The sequence below is a fragment of the Gadus macrocephalus genome, chromosome 21 (assembly GCF_031168955.1).
Source record: "Gadus macrocephalus chromosome 21, ASM3116895v1".
NCBI classification, from domain to species: Eukaryota; Metazoa; Chordata; class Actinopteri; order Gadiformes; family Gadidae; genus Gadus; species Gadus macrocephalus.
The window spans coordinates 10,160,656-10,175,655 of record NC_082402.1 but is presented as its reverse complement, the minus strand read 5'-3'; the positions used below and the strand labels follow the sequence as shown (position 1 = coordinate 10,175,655).

The 15,000-nt window shown below is 45.8% G+C and overlaps 1 protein-coding gene across 1 annotated transcript in view; it reads left to right on the top strand.

Moving 5' to 3' along the window:
• LOC132449540 (exostosin-1) overlaps positions 1-15,000 on the top strand; it is a 172,192-nt gene that overhangs the window by 137,439 nt on the left and 19,753 nt on the right. Inside the window, exons 6-8 of the mRNA XM_060041226.1 lie at positions 162-294; positions 6,764-6,888; positions 7,943-8,038. Of these exons, the coding sequence (XP_059897209.1) occupies positions 162-294; positions 6,764-6,888; positions 7,943-8,038 (354 nt within the window). The remainder of the gene's footprint in view (positions 1-161; positions 295-6,763; positions 6,889-7,942; positions 8,039-15,000) is intronic.

Sequence of the window (15,000 nt, the reverse complement as noted above, 5' to 3'; positions counted from 1 at the left end):
TTTTTTATCCTTCATCCCTCCCTTCTCCCTCTCCTCCATCCATGTGTTCCCTCTCCATCCTCTCCCTGCTTGTTATTCTCAACACCCCCCCCCCCCCCCTCTCTGTCCCCCTCCTGCCTCCCACCTCCTCCGTGCATCCCCCTGTCCATCCCGGGACGCAGATCATCCAGGACCGTGTCCAGGCCCACGTGTCCCGGAGCGGCCTGCTGTGGAACGCCCTCCCCGGCGGGCTGTACGCTCTGCCCCAGTTCTTCACAGACCCCTCCCGCTTCCCCTTCTACTACGCCATGCTGGGTGAGAGACACACGTTCACGCACGCACATACACACACACGCAGGCACGCGCGCAGGTACGCACACACATACACATGCGGTGTACGGTTCTCATTTTTGGTGAGGCTTGGTTTACTTGATGATATTCCCTTCCTGCACAGCTCACTATTGTTCACCCTAATAAGAAATCAGTTTTATTGGAGGAAAACTTGCATATACAAGAAATGTGTGTAGGTGCAGAAAAGGTCAATCAATTACGAAGTTCAAAAGTGCAAAAAACAACTGATCCTAAATTTCAGTTAAATGCATCAAATATACACAATAATGCATCATCATCAAGATATGAAAGTGGAACGTTTAATGTTTTTGTATTTCAGTGTTTTTTATTGTGTACATGTTTGTCTTTGTGACTGAAATGTGTGTTAACGTGTGCTTATGGGGATGTATTATAATTATCAAATAATTATCCTTGATGAGGTTCAGGATTAATTGTACTTGAACACAGAAGCTGTGATGGATCCCTTTTTCAGCAGCATTTGAGCAAGATGTCCTCTGTTTTTTTAACCAGATGGTGCGTGCCTTCAGCGTGAATACAATACAGTGGTTTAATTGTTTAGTCAATGTTCCCCGAATAAGATTTCCCTTCCAGAACTAGACGCTTTGCCATAGAAATGTCCACATTTCAGTTTGTGTCTTTCACTCCACTCAGATTTAGAAGGTCAGCCATGGGCGATTAAGTTACTATTACATTTTGTAAATGGTATTCATGAGATAATTGAAAGATTAACTGATTAATTGACCGACATTTGCTTAAATTTTTTTTTTTTATAACGAAGCACAAATTATGATTTGTCTTTCAAAGGCATAAATTAAGAATTCGCCCTATAAAATGAAGAGGGCTAGCAGGGCTGTTATTTACTCTAAAAGCAGTCTTTAGTTAATTTGTCTTGACCCATACCCAATGTATTGGAGCTGTCTTCTGATTAGCAGACAGTGAGCTATATCGCAAAATGAATATTGTAATTATTAATAAGCTAAATCGGCCGATAGAAATGGACTGTAGCCATAGAGAATGGTTCCACACATTGTTTTTGTGGGCCCACTCGAAATTCCAATTCATTGATTTACTATAAAGGAGGCCAGCGTGGTCCTATGTCGTTGTTTTTTTATTAAGAAAGTTCCACTCAAATTACCAAAAGTCATACTCTTATCCGTAAAAAACACAGGCTTTTGCTTGAACAAAATGTTAAGTGTGGTAATTTGTTTGTATTTTTTGGATGAAAACCAACACATTAGAGGTAAGGTAATGAAAGTACCTCAGCTGTTAAATGAACCACACTGGCTGGTTTGGGATCCCCCTGAGCCCAAAAGACTTTAAGTAACACAGGGCCGTAATAAGGGTCCGCTTTACCAAATTGCCCTCAAGGGGCCCCTTCCTCTAGGCCCCTTCGTCAAAGGGAAGCTGCTCTAGGATTTAGCGCAGGGTTTCCATACTAGACACTCTGTCAGAATCTGACACGACAAACGCCACAGTTCCGTAACAGAGTTGAGAGCGCAGTTGGAGAAGGTGCGCGTGTGTGTGTATTTGTCCCTGTGCGTGTTTGTGTGTGTGCATGTGCGTGCGCTGCTTTCGTGTGTGTGTGTGTTACCGCATTCACGCGCAACTGCTGTGTTTATACCACATGCATGCCTGTCTGCGTATTTCTGTGTGTGTGTGTGTGTGTGTGTGTGTGTGTGTGTGTGTGTGTGTGTGTGTGTGTGTGTGTGTGTGTGTGTGTGTGTGTGTGTGTGTGTGTGTGTGTGTGTGTGCGCACGCGTGCCAGCACTTGCGCCATCACCTCAATAGGATGAAGAGGGCTGTAACTCAGATAGATGTTTGTCGCCCTCTTAGGAATTGTGGACCAGGCAGGGGAGGGGGGGGGGAGGTGAACGGGAGGGGTGGTGATGGAGGAGGAGGAGGGGGAGGGGGGGGGCGCAGGAGGATTAAAGAGAGGCAGATGGATAGAGAGAAGAGGACAGGAATGGTGAAGGTTTATGCCCCCTGCCGTAAATCACCATTTTAGCTCCTGCCATCTCCACTACCATAGCGAGGGGAATGAGTTGTTGTTGTCATTGCCGTCGATATGACAGTCTCACTCTGCTAACTCGCTGTACGTTTTGATGGCTAAGCACTCCCGACTGCTCTTTTTTTTTCTTCTTCTTCTTCTCACCCCTCCCCCCTCCTCTCCTTTTCCCCTTGGAGAGTTGGAAAAAAGTTTGACTGCTCTGGGAAGTCAGGGAGGGAAAATGCAATCTTCGGGTTGAACTTTATTTGGAGGTATGCGTGCATACGTGCAGGTGTTTGGTCCCTGCATCTGTGTGTGCGTGCGTGCGCGTGCTGTGGACCAACTTTGCGTTCATAGACAAAAAGAGAAAAGCCAAAGTGTTATGTTATGTTGGAAGCCGTATGTCAACGGCTTGTCCTATAAAACACTACAGCCCAGACAAGGGAGTGATGTAAAATGTATGTAATAGGAGTCATTGTGTGTGTGTGTGTGTGTGTGTGTGTGTGTGTGTGTGTGTGTGTGTGTGTGTGTGTGTGTGTGTGTCTGTGTCTGTGTCTCGTTCGTTTGAGGAGGATCTGAAGCTATCTGATGCAAACACAGTGACTCTGGTAAAATCAATAAAGGGCCTGGGGGGACTGCTATGGGCACACACACGCAGACACACACACACAAACACACACACACACACACACACACACACACACACACACACACACACACACACACACACACACACACACACACACACACACAGCACTCGAGTATCTCGCTCTCAGGCTGGTAACTTCACACTGTCTTTCAACTGCTTTTTAAAGCGGCACAGGATCTATGAAGACAAGCCAGCACAGGAGGAGGGTGTACATAATTGGATTTTCCTCTTAAGAAAAAGAGAGACCGACAGATGAGAGAGAGAGAGAGAGAGAAAGTGTGAGCAAGAGAGCTAAAGAGAGAAAGAGAAGAGAAAAAGAGTACTTTGATAATGGATATGCCCATAATTTTGTACGAAGTATCCTCATCACAATGTAAATATTTATTCATTTTTCTTGGGTGAAGGAATATTGGCATCAGTTTTCGGGTCGAATTAGGGAGCAGATGGAATGATGAAAGGGTCACGGCTCCCTGTCTCGCTGCACAATCTTCCTCATTCCCTCTACAGTGGAGGCATGGATTTCATTCCATATTTGACTTGATTTGGCATGAAATAACGGACCCTGCACTGTCGCTCTCCCATAGAGAGAGAGAGAGGGAGAGGGAGGGAGAGGGAGGGAGAGTGTGATAGAGAGAGAGAGAGAGAGAGAGAGAGAGAGAGGGAGAGGGAGGGAGAGTGTGATAGAGAGAGAGAGAGAGAGAGAGAGAGAGAGAGAGAGAGAGAGAGAGAGAGGGACAGAGAAAACGATCCGTTTCCTTGCTCTGTCTCCTCGGTGTCTGCGACTCTGTCCAAAGAGGTCGACGGTGTCAATGTCTGGTATTTCTTCACTCAGCCTGGCGACCAATTAGGTGTGAAGGCTAACGACGCCCTGACACTGTCTCCAGGGCAACGGGCGGAGCAGAAACAAGCCATTTCCTCTGCCCTTGTGTGTGTGTGTGTGTGTGTGTGTGTGTGTGTGTGTGTGTGTGTGTGTGTGTGTGTGTGTGTGTGTGTGTGTGTGTGTGTGTGTGTGTGTGTGTGTGTGTGTGTGTGTGTGAGTTAAGGCAGCCCATTGCTTGCAACGGATAATAGCAAGAGAGGAGTGGGGGAGGGGTGGGGGTGTGTGTGTGGTGGTGGCAGGGCTAAACACAGGTGTGCTCCTAACATCACTAATGGGACTGGTTAATTAAGGACTGAGTACTTCACCGCTGTTGTCTCTCACTGGTGTGGTTAGCACATACACACACACACACACACACACACACACACACACACACACACACACACACACACACACACACACACACACACACACACACACACACACACACAGGTTAAGGGAGAAGGGTAGTTAAGTCGTTATGAAGTGATCAATGTTATGAGCTACATCTGTGTTGACCCCTGTGCCAAACCCCTGGGGCCATCCGTGTCGCTTAACACAAATGCTATGGCGATGTTGTGTCATGAACTGATCGTCCTCATTCATCATTTTCTTAAATGCTGTGGTTTGTTTTGCCTATTGTTTATTGTGCGTTAAGTTTTCCTTCGTGCCATGAGGAAGATGATAGAGTACATCACAATTTCTGTACAAACATTTACACCAACACAAATTGCAGTAACATAAAACATAACAATATTTCGCGGTGATATTGCAGCCCTCACCCAAAAAATGCATAATTCAGTGCCACCGCAATCCTTTTTCATTTAAATAAGGCACGCCAAAACCCTGAAGTTTTGAATTCAGTAAGCCGTCGATGAGTGTAATTAATTATACACATTCTCTCTGGTGACTTACACATATTTAGCTGCGACCCGTCACTAAAGAGAACCATTGAGAAAACCAAAAACATCCTTCCACGTCCGGTGGCCATTTTAATGTGGATATGGAAGGGAGGAGGAGGAGGAGGAGGAGGAGGAGGAGGAGGAGGACGTAGGAGCTGGACCTAGTGGTATCTCTGCCCACCAGGAGGTCACGTCCTTACCGCTCCATAAATAGCCCCTGGCCCCACCAGAGACGCGCTTGAGTCCCGCTCATGTGTCAGCTTGATGCATGGCTCTGTGCTAAAGGGCGGCCCGCCTCCACTTAACCATCAGGTTCCCCGTTCCCCGCTGGCCCCCGCAGCCTGCGTGCCCCCCCACATCCTCCATCCCCTGCAGTCCCCTCGCTTCCTTTGGCCTTGTCTGTGTGTGTGTGTGTGTGTGTGTGTAGCGGGGGGGAGTCAGTGCGTGTGTGTGTCAGTGTCAGTGTGTGTGTGTGTGTGTGTGTGTGTGTGTGTGTGTGTGTCAATGCGTGTGTGTGTGTGTGTGTCAATGCGTGTGTGTGTGGGGGTGTGCTAACTCTTGTAAGTACATGGCTGGTAAGGTCTGAGTAATTAAGGCTATCAGGTTAAAATCGCTTTGCAACGTTTAATGAAAACAAGAGACCCCGGCAAAAAACACATCTGTTTCCTATTAACGTAAATAGATGCAAAGCGATCTGCTCGCCAAACTGTGTATGTGCATCAATTTGATTATATTGATGACACATTACCTATACTGTTTAATACATTGGAGAGTAACTACACATTTGGCTCGTGTAATGCCGTCGTTTAACATTAGTCAAACTCGAAGCAAATACGCAGGGAAAGTAAGAAAGTTGAATTGTTGCTGTCAAACGTCTTTTGTGTCTCTAAATCTTCTGGGATAAACAGCTTGTTTGTGGGGAGCGTTAGAAGACCCGCAGCTTATAACTAAATAAATAAAAAAATCGGTGTTGTGCTTAATCTCAAAGCACAATATGCACAAGAGGGGACATCTTCCAGGGAATATGGCTGTGTTTTACCACACTTTTATTGGTTCTTATTGAGTGTTTTTAGTTTAGTAGCAGGCCTTTTTTTGGGAACAAATGGCTTCGGAGTAGTTTTTGTGGAACTCGCACTGTGTCAGCACCACTCAACGTCCACTCTCTCCATGCATCCCCTGTCATTACCCCATTCACTTCGTACAGAAAATCCTTTTTCCGAAGCCTCTTGTATCCATGCTGTGGGATAGACACTGAGATGATAATTTTCTTTCAGGCATTCTGCATGCCGCTTCAGAAGCTAATTGATTTCTCAAGTGCCGTCTTCGTCAGCTGAAGTGTTGAGGTTCTGGCTCTCATTGATTTGTTTGCGGTCCCCTTGTGAATAACCATTCGGATGGTTATTTAGTATCTGGCTTCTTTTGGAGTTGCTTCTGTCTCACGCACAACATACAGTGAATATGCAGAGGCCGTCATGGAGCAGGTAATCATGCAGGGCTTAAGGATGCATTTGGCTCGAGGATGCTTTAATAGATGGGCCAGAGCCATACGGCATGGTGCCTTGTTTACCCGAGCATAGCCTCTGCATTGTGCAGTCTGTGTGGGGTATGCCATGGTGAACTCGAGCCCATGTGATTATGGTGGAGATCATCATCCTATGACCGAGGAGGGGTAAGTTTGAAGTGTGTTACGGCTGCAGAGCAGAGAGGAGCAATTCCACTTCACCAAGCATCACATATGCGCTCATCCCACCACACCTACTCTTGCACTCTTGGATCTGCTCTCTTCAATAAAGGTGACTCTTGGCACTCACTGCGTGCTTGTGTGTGTGTGTGTGTGTGTGTGTGTGTGTGTGTGTGTGTGTGTGTGTGTGTGTGTGTGTGTGTGTGTGTGTGTGTGTGTGTGTGTGTGTGTGTGTGTGTGTGAGTGCCTGTGCGTTTTTGTGTGTCTTTTGTCTGTCTGTCTGTCTGTATTTGTGTGTGTGTGTGTGCATGTGTGTGTCTGTGTGTGTTTGCCCGTGTGTGTGTGTGCTCTTCAGGCACGAGCCCCTCTGCCCAGTTCACGGCGGTGGTCCAGGTGCTGGCTCAGAGCCAGCTGCAGAGCCAGACCTCGCCGCTGATGAAGCTCATCGTCGCCGTGGCCAAGTCCACCTTCTGTGCACAGGTGAGAGCGTGTGTGTGTCTATTTGTGTGTGTCTGTGTGAGTTCTCATGAGTGTCAGTCATATGTAGTATTTTTTGTGTCTGTGTGTTTTGGGACTGGCCAGATGGATGCCAAATATGTTTATAGAATTCATGAATGATCAAAACAGCACATTATTAATGTATCATTATTATTTTAAGTGGGAGATATACTTCCTTTTTTTCCCTTTCTGTGTTTGGGGACTGGATTAACAAATGTACTTCATGTATTAATTGATGTTGCTAATATGTGTTACATTTAAGATGGCGAGAAAATACCATGATAATCCACATGGCTGAAACTCCTTCTCTGATATAGAAGCCCTCCTAACCTACAGGAGTTAGGAGCGGTGGGCTGCCTCTCCAGTTGGTCAGGGGAGGAGCGTTATCTTGCATGTTTGGTGTGGAGGGACACACACATAAAGGCCTGGGTAGACCACAGAACTCCCCTCCCCTGTGCCAGTGGTTGGCCTCACCCCAGGACATTCTCGCTGGGCAGCAGCAGGGCTAACCACTGAACCCCCCCCCCCCCCCCAGCCGCTATTAATGGCCGATGGAGTGGATACATCTATCACACACCGGGGGATCAGAGTGCGATGCCATTGGCTGCTTTAACAATCCAGGAAAACAGTTCATTCCAGTAACATTTTGAATGAATATGCATATGGGGGTAAACCTTTGGACAAAAACACAAACCCCAAAAAGACAAACAGACATATTTCCCAAACTTTTATTATTCTATTAATAGCGCCAACTGACAGAAATGGAAATGTGACAGTCAGTCAGCCGGTCCTCAACGTAGCAATGATTGCAGCGGGAATAATGAAATCATCAGTTACTCACAGTTTTGAATCGAAACCCATTACCCTGTCCCCAATTCCTGCGTGGCCGAGAATGCTGGGACTCTCCAGAGGACCCTACAGCAGCAGCTGTGCGACGCTGAGCCGACGCCCGTTCATTCCATACCTTCGCTGTTCCCCTGTGAGCTGACTCCCTGGCGGCCCGTGTCTCCCCCTCCTCCCCTCCCCCTGTCTCCAGATCGTGCTGTTGTGGAACTGCGACAAGCCTTTACCCCCCGGCAGCAAGTGGCCCTCCACCAGCGTGCCCCTGACGGTGATCGAGGGACGCACCAAGGTAACGACTCGGTGAAATAGGGTTTGCATTACGCGCCGCAGCGTCTTCTTTTATCTGTGTTCATAATGCAGCCCGCCGCCTAGTCTAGCGTCTATCTCCCCGGGGCCCATACACGCGGGCCATCGAGTCTGCCTCCATGGTTTTGTCGGTATTCGCAATTCAATCTAAAGGTGCATTTGTTTGATTGCGTAATAGATATGCAAAAAGGCAAAAGGAATAAAGGTTGGTTCAGGGGTGTGGCAAGAAGGCGTGGTAAAATGTGTCTACATGCTGTGTAGATACAGTACATATAAACAGCGTGCAGGAGGAGATGTTACGGGCCGTCCCACATAGGATGTGCCTGAGTCCCGGTGACGTTCCCCTCGGGTTTGTCATGTCTCTGATTTGATTTTGTTTTAGCTGTCGTGCTGAGTGATACGTACCATTTCGAAGGGATCCTGTTTTGCTCGTAAGAGCAAGGTCAAAGTTCCCTTGCTGGTTTGGGACTTAACTGTTCTCTATTTTAGATGGGAAAAATAGGAAGCTTAAAAGAAAATGTGCGTTATAATGCTGTGTAACCAGTGCATCTTGCTTCGGTGAGGGGAAACTGATAGTTAGCATTACACAGAATGGATGGCATTGAGATTACTGTCATTGGGATTTGATTCATTCAACAGTGACCAAGCACGCTAGCATGGTCGTTGTGTGACATTATGAGGGGGGGGGGGGGTAGGATTTCTTAAAATTGTTGTCATATTTTTGCGAACAGATGACTTTTATCGCTGTGGAAGCGAGCCAACAGCTTTTTAAACTTGTAAATAGATAGCTTGGGGGAAAACAAAGGACATTGGAGACGAATGGCAAAATGTAATTGTCTTTCAGCCGAGCTTCCCAACGTTCCCATTATCTCATATAGGCTCACCGTGTGTTTTTCCACACCGTTTCAACTTAAACGGCTGTTAGTGAGGCTGAACTCTACCCAAGCATACACTGCCAATGAACACAATTTATTTAAAAGACCGGGTATGTCGCTGGTAATGGTTATTTGCGAACCGACTCAACTCCCATGGGCTGGTAACAGGAGCGTTGACGGCGCCAAATCAATGTTATCAGGGACAGAAAGCCACCGCTATTACGTTTGGATGTTGAAATAATTGATTTTTGGCGTCCGCTGAAGTCAAAATAACATCTGTTTTCTGTTTCTCGCGACAAAGATCTAATTTAATTTCCTAATTCAAACCACATGCAATGGTGGGACGCGAGTAGAGTTGTGTACTTTCACCCGAGCGGCACGTAACGCAAAGCCGGTTTGTGTCGTACGCTTCTGCCGATCGAAGTTCACCAAATGTGAACTTTATTTTTAGTTTTACCTCAAAACAAAATGCATCAATCCTTTCTACCCAGGGTGGGTTTGGGCTGAAGGGAAGGGGAGACATAAAGAAAGGTGTGGTGCGTGTGACTTGTTTCCAGATGCTGTGTTCCCAGGGCTGACTATGGGACGCCTTAAATAGACCTAATCTAGCCGCCTTGATTGATGCAATGTGTTATTTGATTGCCGCCCTGTCAGAGGTGAGGCGAGGGAGTGTGACTTTGCTGTAATTGTTTTCATTTGCACTCGGAGGCAATTTTATGTCTCCATAAACACTCACTTACACAGAGGCACGCGCACGCCGACACACACGCACGGACGGATAGACCGACAGCCGTGTGACATGGATGCTCTGTCTCAATTGTATGCTGCATTTCAATTAGCCATGTTATGCCATTTTTCATATTTATGGCAATTAGATAATTTTCCTCCTGCTCACTCAATTTGTCCCCATTTGCTGGCACCACTGTTGGGTGAGTATCATTCGCTGTCTTTCCTTCAATCATTCACAAAAGGAAAACACTGTCTCAAGTGTTTCTCTTTCGAACTACCTCTTTTTACTTTCTTTACACACATATATATATATATAGAAAATCTGTGAAGCCGGAGGAAACCCTTTTGAACGACATGCAGAATCCAAACAGAAAGGCAAAGTTGACAGGCTTTGATCATTCACAATACCTCCATCCCTGGTGGCATAAACACATTTAGTTTGTGTGTGTTTGTGAGTGTGTGTGTTTGTGTGTTTGTTTGTGTGTGTGTGTGGGGGGGGGGTGGGTGGGTGCGTGTCTGTGTGTGCATGTAAGTGTGTGTTTGTGTGCGTGTGTTTGTGTGTGTGTGTGTGTGTGTGTGTATGTGTATGTGTGTGTGTGTGTGAGTGTGTGTGTCGGCATGCGTGCGTGTGTGTAAAAGAGAGAAAACAGCCGGTCAATATACATAACTTGGATTCCATAGAAACAATCTCCCACTGCATAAATATCACCCAAGCACACTTACAGATATACACAGATATATATAGACAAAGTATGGTCAAACAGTTGTGGAGATCTACATAGCCCTCTGTTTGCTTCAAACTAACGTATAACGCTTATCAGAAAGAACCAAACAAGAAAATGCCAAGTATCAAAGCACTCTTGTTTTGATGTTAGGGCTGTGGCCGGGTTATCCCTCACGGGTCAGCCTGTGGACCACGGTGACTCCGTTAGGAGCCTGCTGCCCTACATTTTGACCTGTCCTCAGCTGTTTGATCTTCCTTTGCCCCCAGCCTCCCTCTCCGCCCCTTTTTGTCCCTCATTTCCATGCTGTTCCACTTCTCTCTGTACTCTCTGTACGCCGGCCGGGATAAACATTCATACAGTACACCTGTCACCTCCAAACCCCAGAAGCCTGGCTGCATATGTTCCGCTCTGCAAGCGTTCTGTGATCTCCATGTGTTTCTGTGTATGTGAGTGTGTGCCTGTGTCTATGTGTATGTGTGTGTGTGTGTGCCTGTGTGCGTGTCTGCGTGTGTGTGTGTGTGTGTGTGTGTGTGTGTGTGTGTGTGTGTGTGTGTGTGTGTGTGTGTGTGTGTGTGTGTGTGTGTGTGTGTGTGTGTGTGTGTGTGTGTGGTAGGGGTGTGGGTGTGTGGTTATGTGCTTGTCTGTGCGTGTGTGTGTGGGTGTGTGTCTGTGTATATGTGTGTAGGTGTGTGGTTGTGTGCGTGTGTGTGTGTGTGTGTGTGTGTGTGTGTGTGTGTGTGTGGCTGTGTGTGGCTGTGTGTGTGTGTGTGGCTGTGTGTGTGTGTGTGGCTGTGTGTGTGTGTGTGGCTGTGTGTGTGTGTGTGTGTGTGTGTGTGGCTGTGTGTGTGGCTGTGTGTGTGTGTGTGTGTGTGTGTGTGTGTGTGGCTGTGTGTGTGTGTGTGTGTGTGTGTGTGTGTGTGTGTGTGTGTGTGTGTGTGTGTGTGGCTGTGTGTGTGTGTGTGTGTGTGTGTGTGTGTGTGTGTGTGTGTGTGTGGCTGTGTGTGTGTGTGTGTGTGTGTGTGTGTGGGGCTGACTGCATACTGTGCCAGTGTTCTTTCGACATGTTGCTCGTTATCTCTCCTCCTCTTCACCTCTCCTCCCCCTCCCTCCCCCGACCCCCTGCCTGTCCATCTTCAACCTTCTCACCTCTGCCTCTAACTCCCCTTATCATCTTCACCCTCTCATCTCTCTCTGTCTCTATCGCATTGCTGTATCTCTCTGCCTCGCCCCGTGCTGACTCCAACGTCCTTTACGCCTCACATAGGGTTCACACCTGCTTGAATGCATGTGTGACATGCAGGCACACGAAACGCTGCACTTTCTGTCTGGTGCCATTTTGTAGAAACTGCTTCTTCCGATGTTGCCGCCATCTTGGTGCTTCACGGGTCAAGGAGACAAAATAAAAGTACTCATTTTTTGATAGTCCTTTAGATTAATTCTGTTGATATCAGTAGATGCATGGAAAGGTCAGCCTCATGCTTTTCTTGAAATAATTATTCTCATTACCCATCAACTACCTACCTCATTATCTATCTTATATTAACAGTTTTTTGTTAACAACCTTCGGTCAGGTTCTATTCTTCAGGTTCTACAGACTTTGTTTGAAATGTAGCTATGTGTGTTTTATTTTACAGAGTAGTCACTTGCCATCCCATGGAAGATATAATTACTGTTAGTTATTTGTTATGTCAAGACCTGTATTTCAAGTTCTCCTCTCATTACTTGTCACTTTATCATCTCATTTAGTGGTCTGATCTCACCTTGCTTTCCATTTGTAAATATGCAGAGAGCCACGTCTGCACAGTGTTATGGCGAGCAATATATTTACTCAAATCTTAATCATTAGCTACATAATAAAAAAATGCCCTTTTCTGAAAGCACCCCTCTTCATGCAATGAAAGGAATGTTAACGTTATTGCTATGATAGGTTCCATTTTTAACCACCAGCCATCCAAACTAATCCTTTCACTCCTAACTACGAGATGCTAAATCACGGCCCTCTCAATGAGATATTCTGTTCTGGGACTTCCATCCCAGAATACATTGAATTAACTCACAGGCCCAATGACAAATCCAACTGTAATGCTAGCGAGGCAAAGGTGATTGGCCGATCAATATTGCCAAAGGTTAATGGGCTATAAGACACAAATGTTTTATTTATGTTAATATCTTGATTATTTCTTACCTTCATCCATCTACCTTTGACATGCACATGACACATCCCAGAACCCTATATTTTATCTATTGATCATACTATTGATTTACAAAAGCCCTTGGTATGAGGTTAAATGACAACTAGAAAAACATTTCAGAGGTCAACGGTCAAATTAAACCAAATAGTGAATTCAGATTGGACACAAGGTCAGGTTAAGGAGGAGTGATATTGGACCCACGACCTTAAAATATCCTTTTAGCATTGATCGGACCAGATGTATTAATTATATACATATATATATAATCTCTCTTGGACTGGAAAGCCTTTTTTGTTTGTTTTGGATATTCCCATATTTCATCCAAACATTAATGATCATAAAAATAAGTATACATATAAACATCACATCCTGCATTGGATCTATCACGAAACCTGTACGATGTGGCAATGGTGTTAAAACCTTGGGCCAATTGACAAGTAACGATAGCATAGCTGAGTAAATCATCATTCATTCAATGCATGTTATCATTGAAGGCCTTGTTCCTGAAGAGCACATACGGCAAGGCATTGAGCTCCAGCATTCAGCTTGGTCCACAGAATAGGCCACAACAGCTGCCAACAATGACTTGGATATTTAAGACATGACACATATTGACCTCATAGACACCAGGAAAGTGTTGGACCAAACCATGCCTGAGGGTTTTTAAAATCACTGTAAGATGTAAATAGTTCAAAGCAAATCAAGATTTTCCCATTAGCAGCCTTGAGTGGATGGAGTTGTAGCTACAGCGTTGTAGTTATAGAACTAAAGGCAGACAGCTACTGTCTTTGAGATTTTCAAAGGAGGGGGGGGGGGGGGGGGGGGGGTAAAAGTGGACCAGAATTAAATGATTCATGGAGAAAATCCCCTGGACGGATAGACTCATGGATGTGCGCATTTTCTTCTTCTGAAAAGTTGTCGTTCAGACATAAAGGTTACATGAATGTTTTTTTCTACTGCAACTATATAGTCCAATTTTAAGAAATCTCTACCCGCGAGTTTCCAATGACTAAATATCTGTCCATACTGCAGTGCGGCCACGCCATCATCAGCTGATGCTTCTGCACTAAACATTGCGTGTTGATTTTGAACTGTGACCCACAGACTCGGGACGGCGCCGGCTTAAAAGGAGCCCCCCCTATCTCCAGAGAGGCCCCCCCTTAAAGCTGCAGGGCTCCCGGGGTAATGGAGGAGGAAAGAAAGGGGCCGGTGGGTGGGCGGTGGAGGGGAGACGGTGGAAGGGTCAAACCTCAGCACCTTTGGGCATCTTCAGCAGGTGCTTATCTCTGGCCCCAGGCACACGGCATTGACACCTTGCCAGAGGGAGACTGTGGGACGGGAAGATGGCGGCCGATACGTTGGAAGACAGAGCGAACCAACAGATAATATAGAGGAGACTTAGCGATGAATATAGGTATTTGTTCGTGGGGCATTATCCCATTGATTATGGCTAGTAACGGGGAGATGTAGGTTTTCAAATGTTGTTGAAGGACAGCCCTTGGTGGTTCACTGTCTGGAGGAAATGTTTGTGTTTCTCAGACTCTCGAATGTATGGCGGGTAAAAAGTAATATTTGTTTAGTTTTGTTTATTATTCTGCATACTTACGCTTTTTCAGAGAGAAATTTGCACTGGAGCAGTGGGGGGGGGGGGTGGGGTGATTCAGACACAGTCCAAGACATGCATAGTTTACTGTGGCAAAAAAAAGAATGTAGGATGATCTAAAAATGTTATTTCAGCTGTCCAAAAGTCCTCAATTTCTGTCGAAAACCTTACTCCTCCTGACGCTGCCAAGGTGTGTAGTGATGGACAACATAATCCGTGATTGACTAATTATGGTTGTTGTTATTTAGGGATATCAAGGTGTGCATAAAAAAAAGAAACCCATTCCTTCAAGCTGATTCCATGGGCTGGGTTATTCATCCTGCTGGCTACAAGGCCAAGCGTTAGAACAATAACCGGACACTCACTAGGCCAAGGCAGGGCACTCACATTAGGCAGTTGTGGAGCTTCGGCCCTACAATCCAGCCTTTCCGAGGCTGAGTTTATTAGCCGTAGGTTTGGAGTTATGGCTCTTTACGAATTTTAGATCCTGTTGTCCATGGCTTTGAAGATAAGACAGCTGATTAGTAATGGAAAACATCTTCCGCTAATTCATCTGGATTTATCAGTCTTTTTATCATGATCTGGGAACCACACCAACTCCTCACCTAAAGGCACATTCTCATTCTCTCTCACTATGTCCTGTTTATTATTAACCTTCTCTCTACAATAACTAAATCAGTACTTAATTAATACATTGGTAATACACTTCATTGTCAGCTAATCAATTGCAAGAAGGACAATTTATTCAGTCATTGATTCAGACTTCTGAAGCCCACGAAAACAGTTTGCGTGTTTGGGATGCAGGTCAAGCTCCTTTAGGA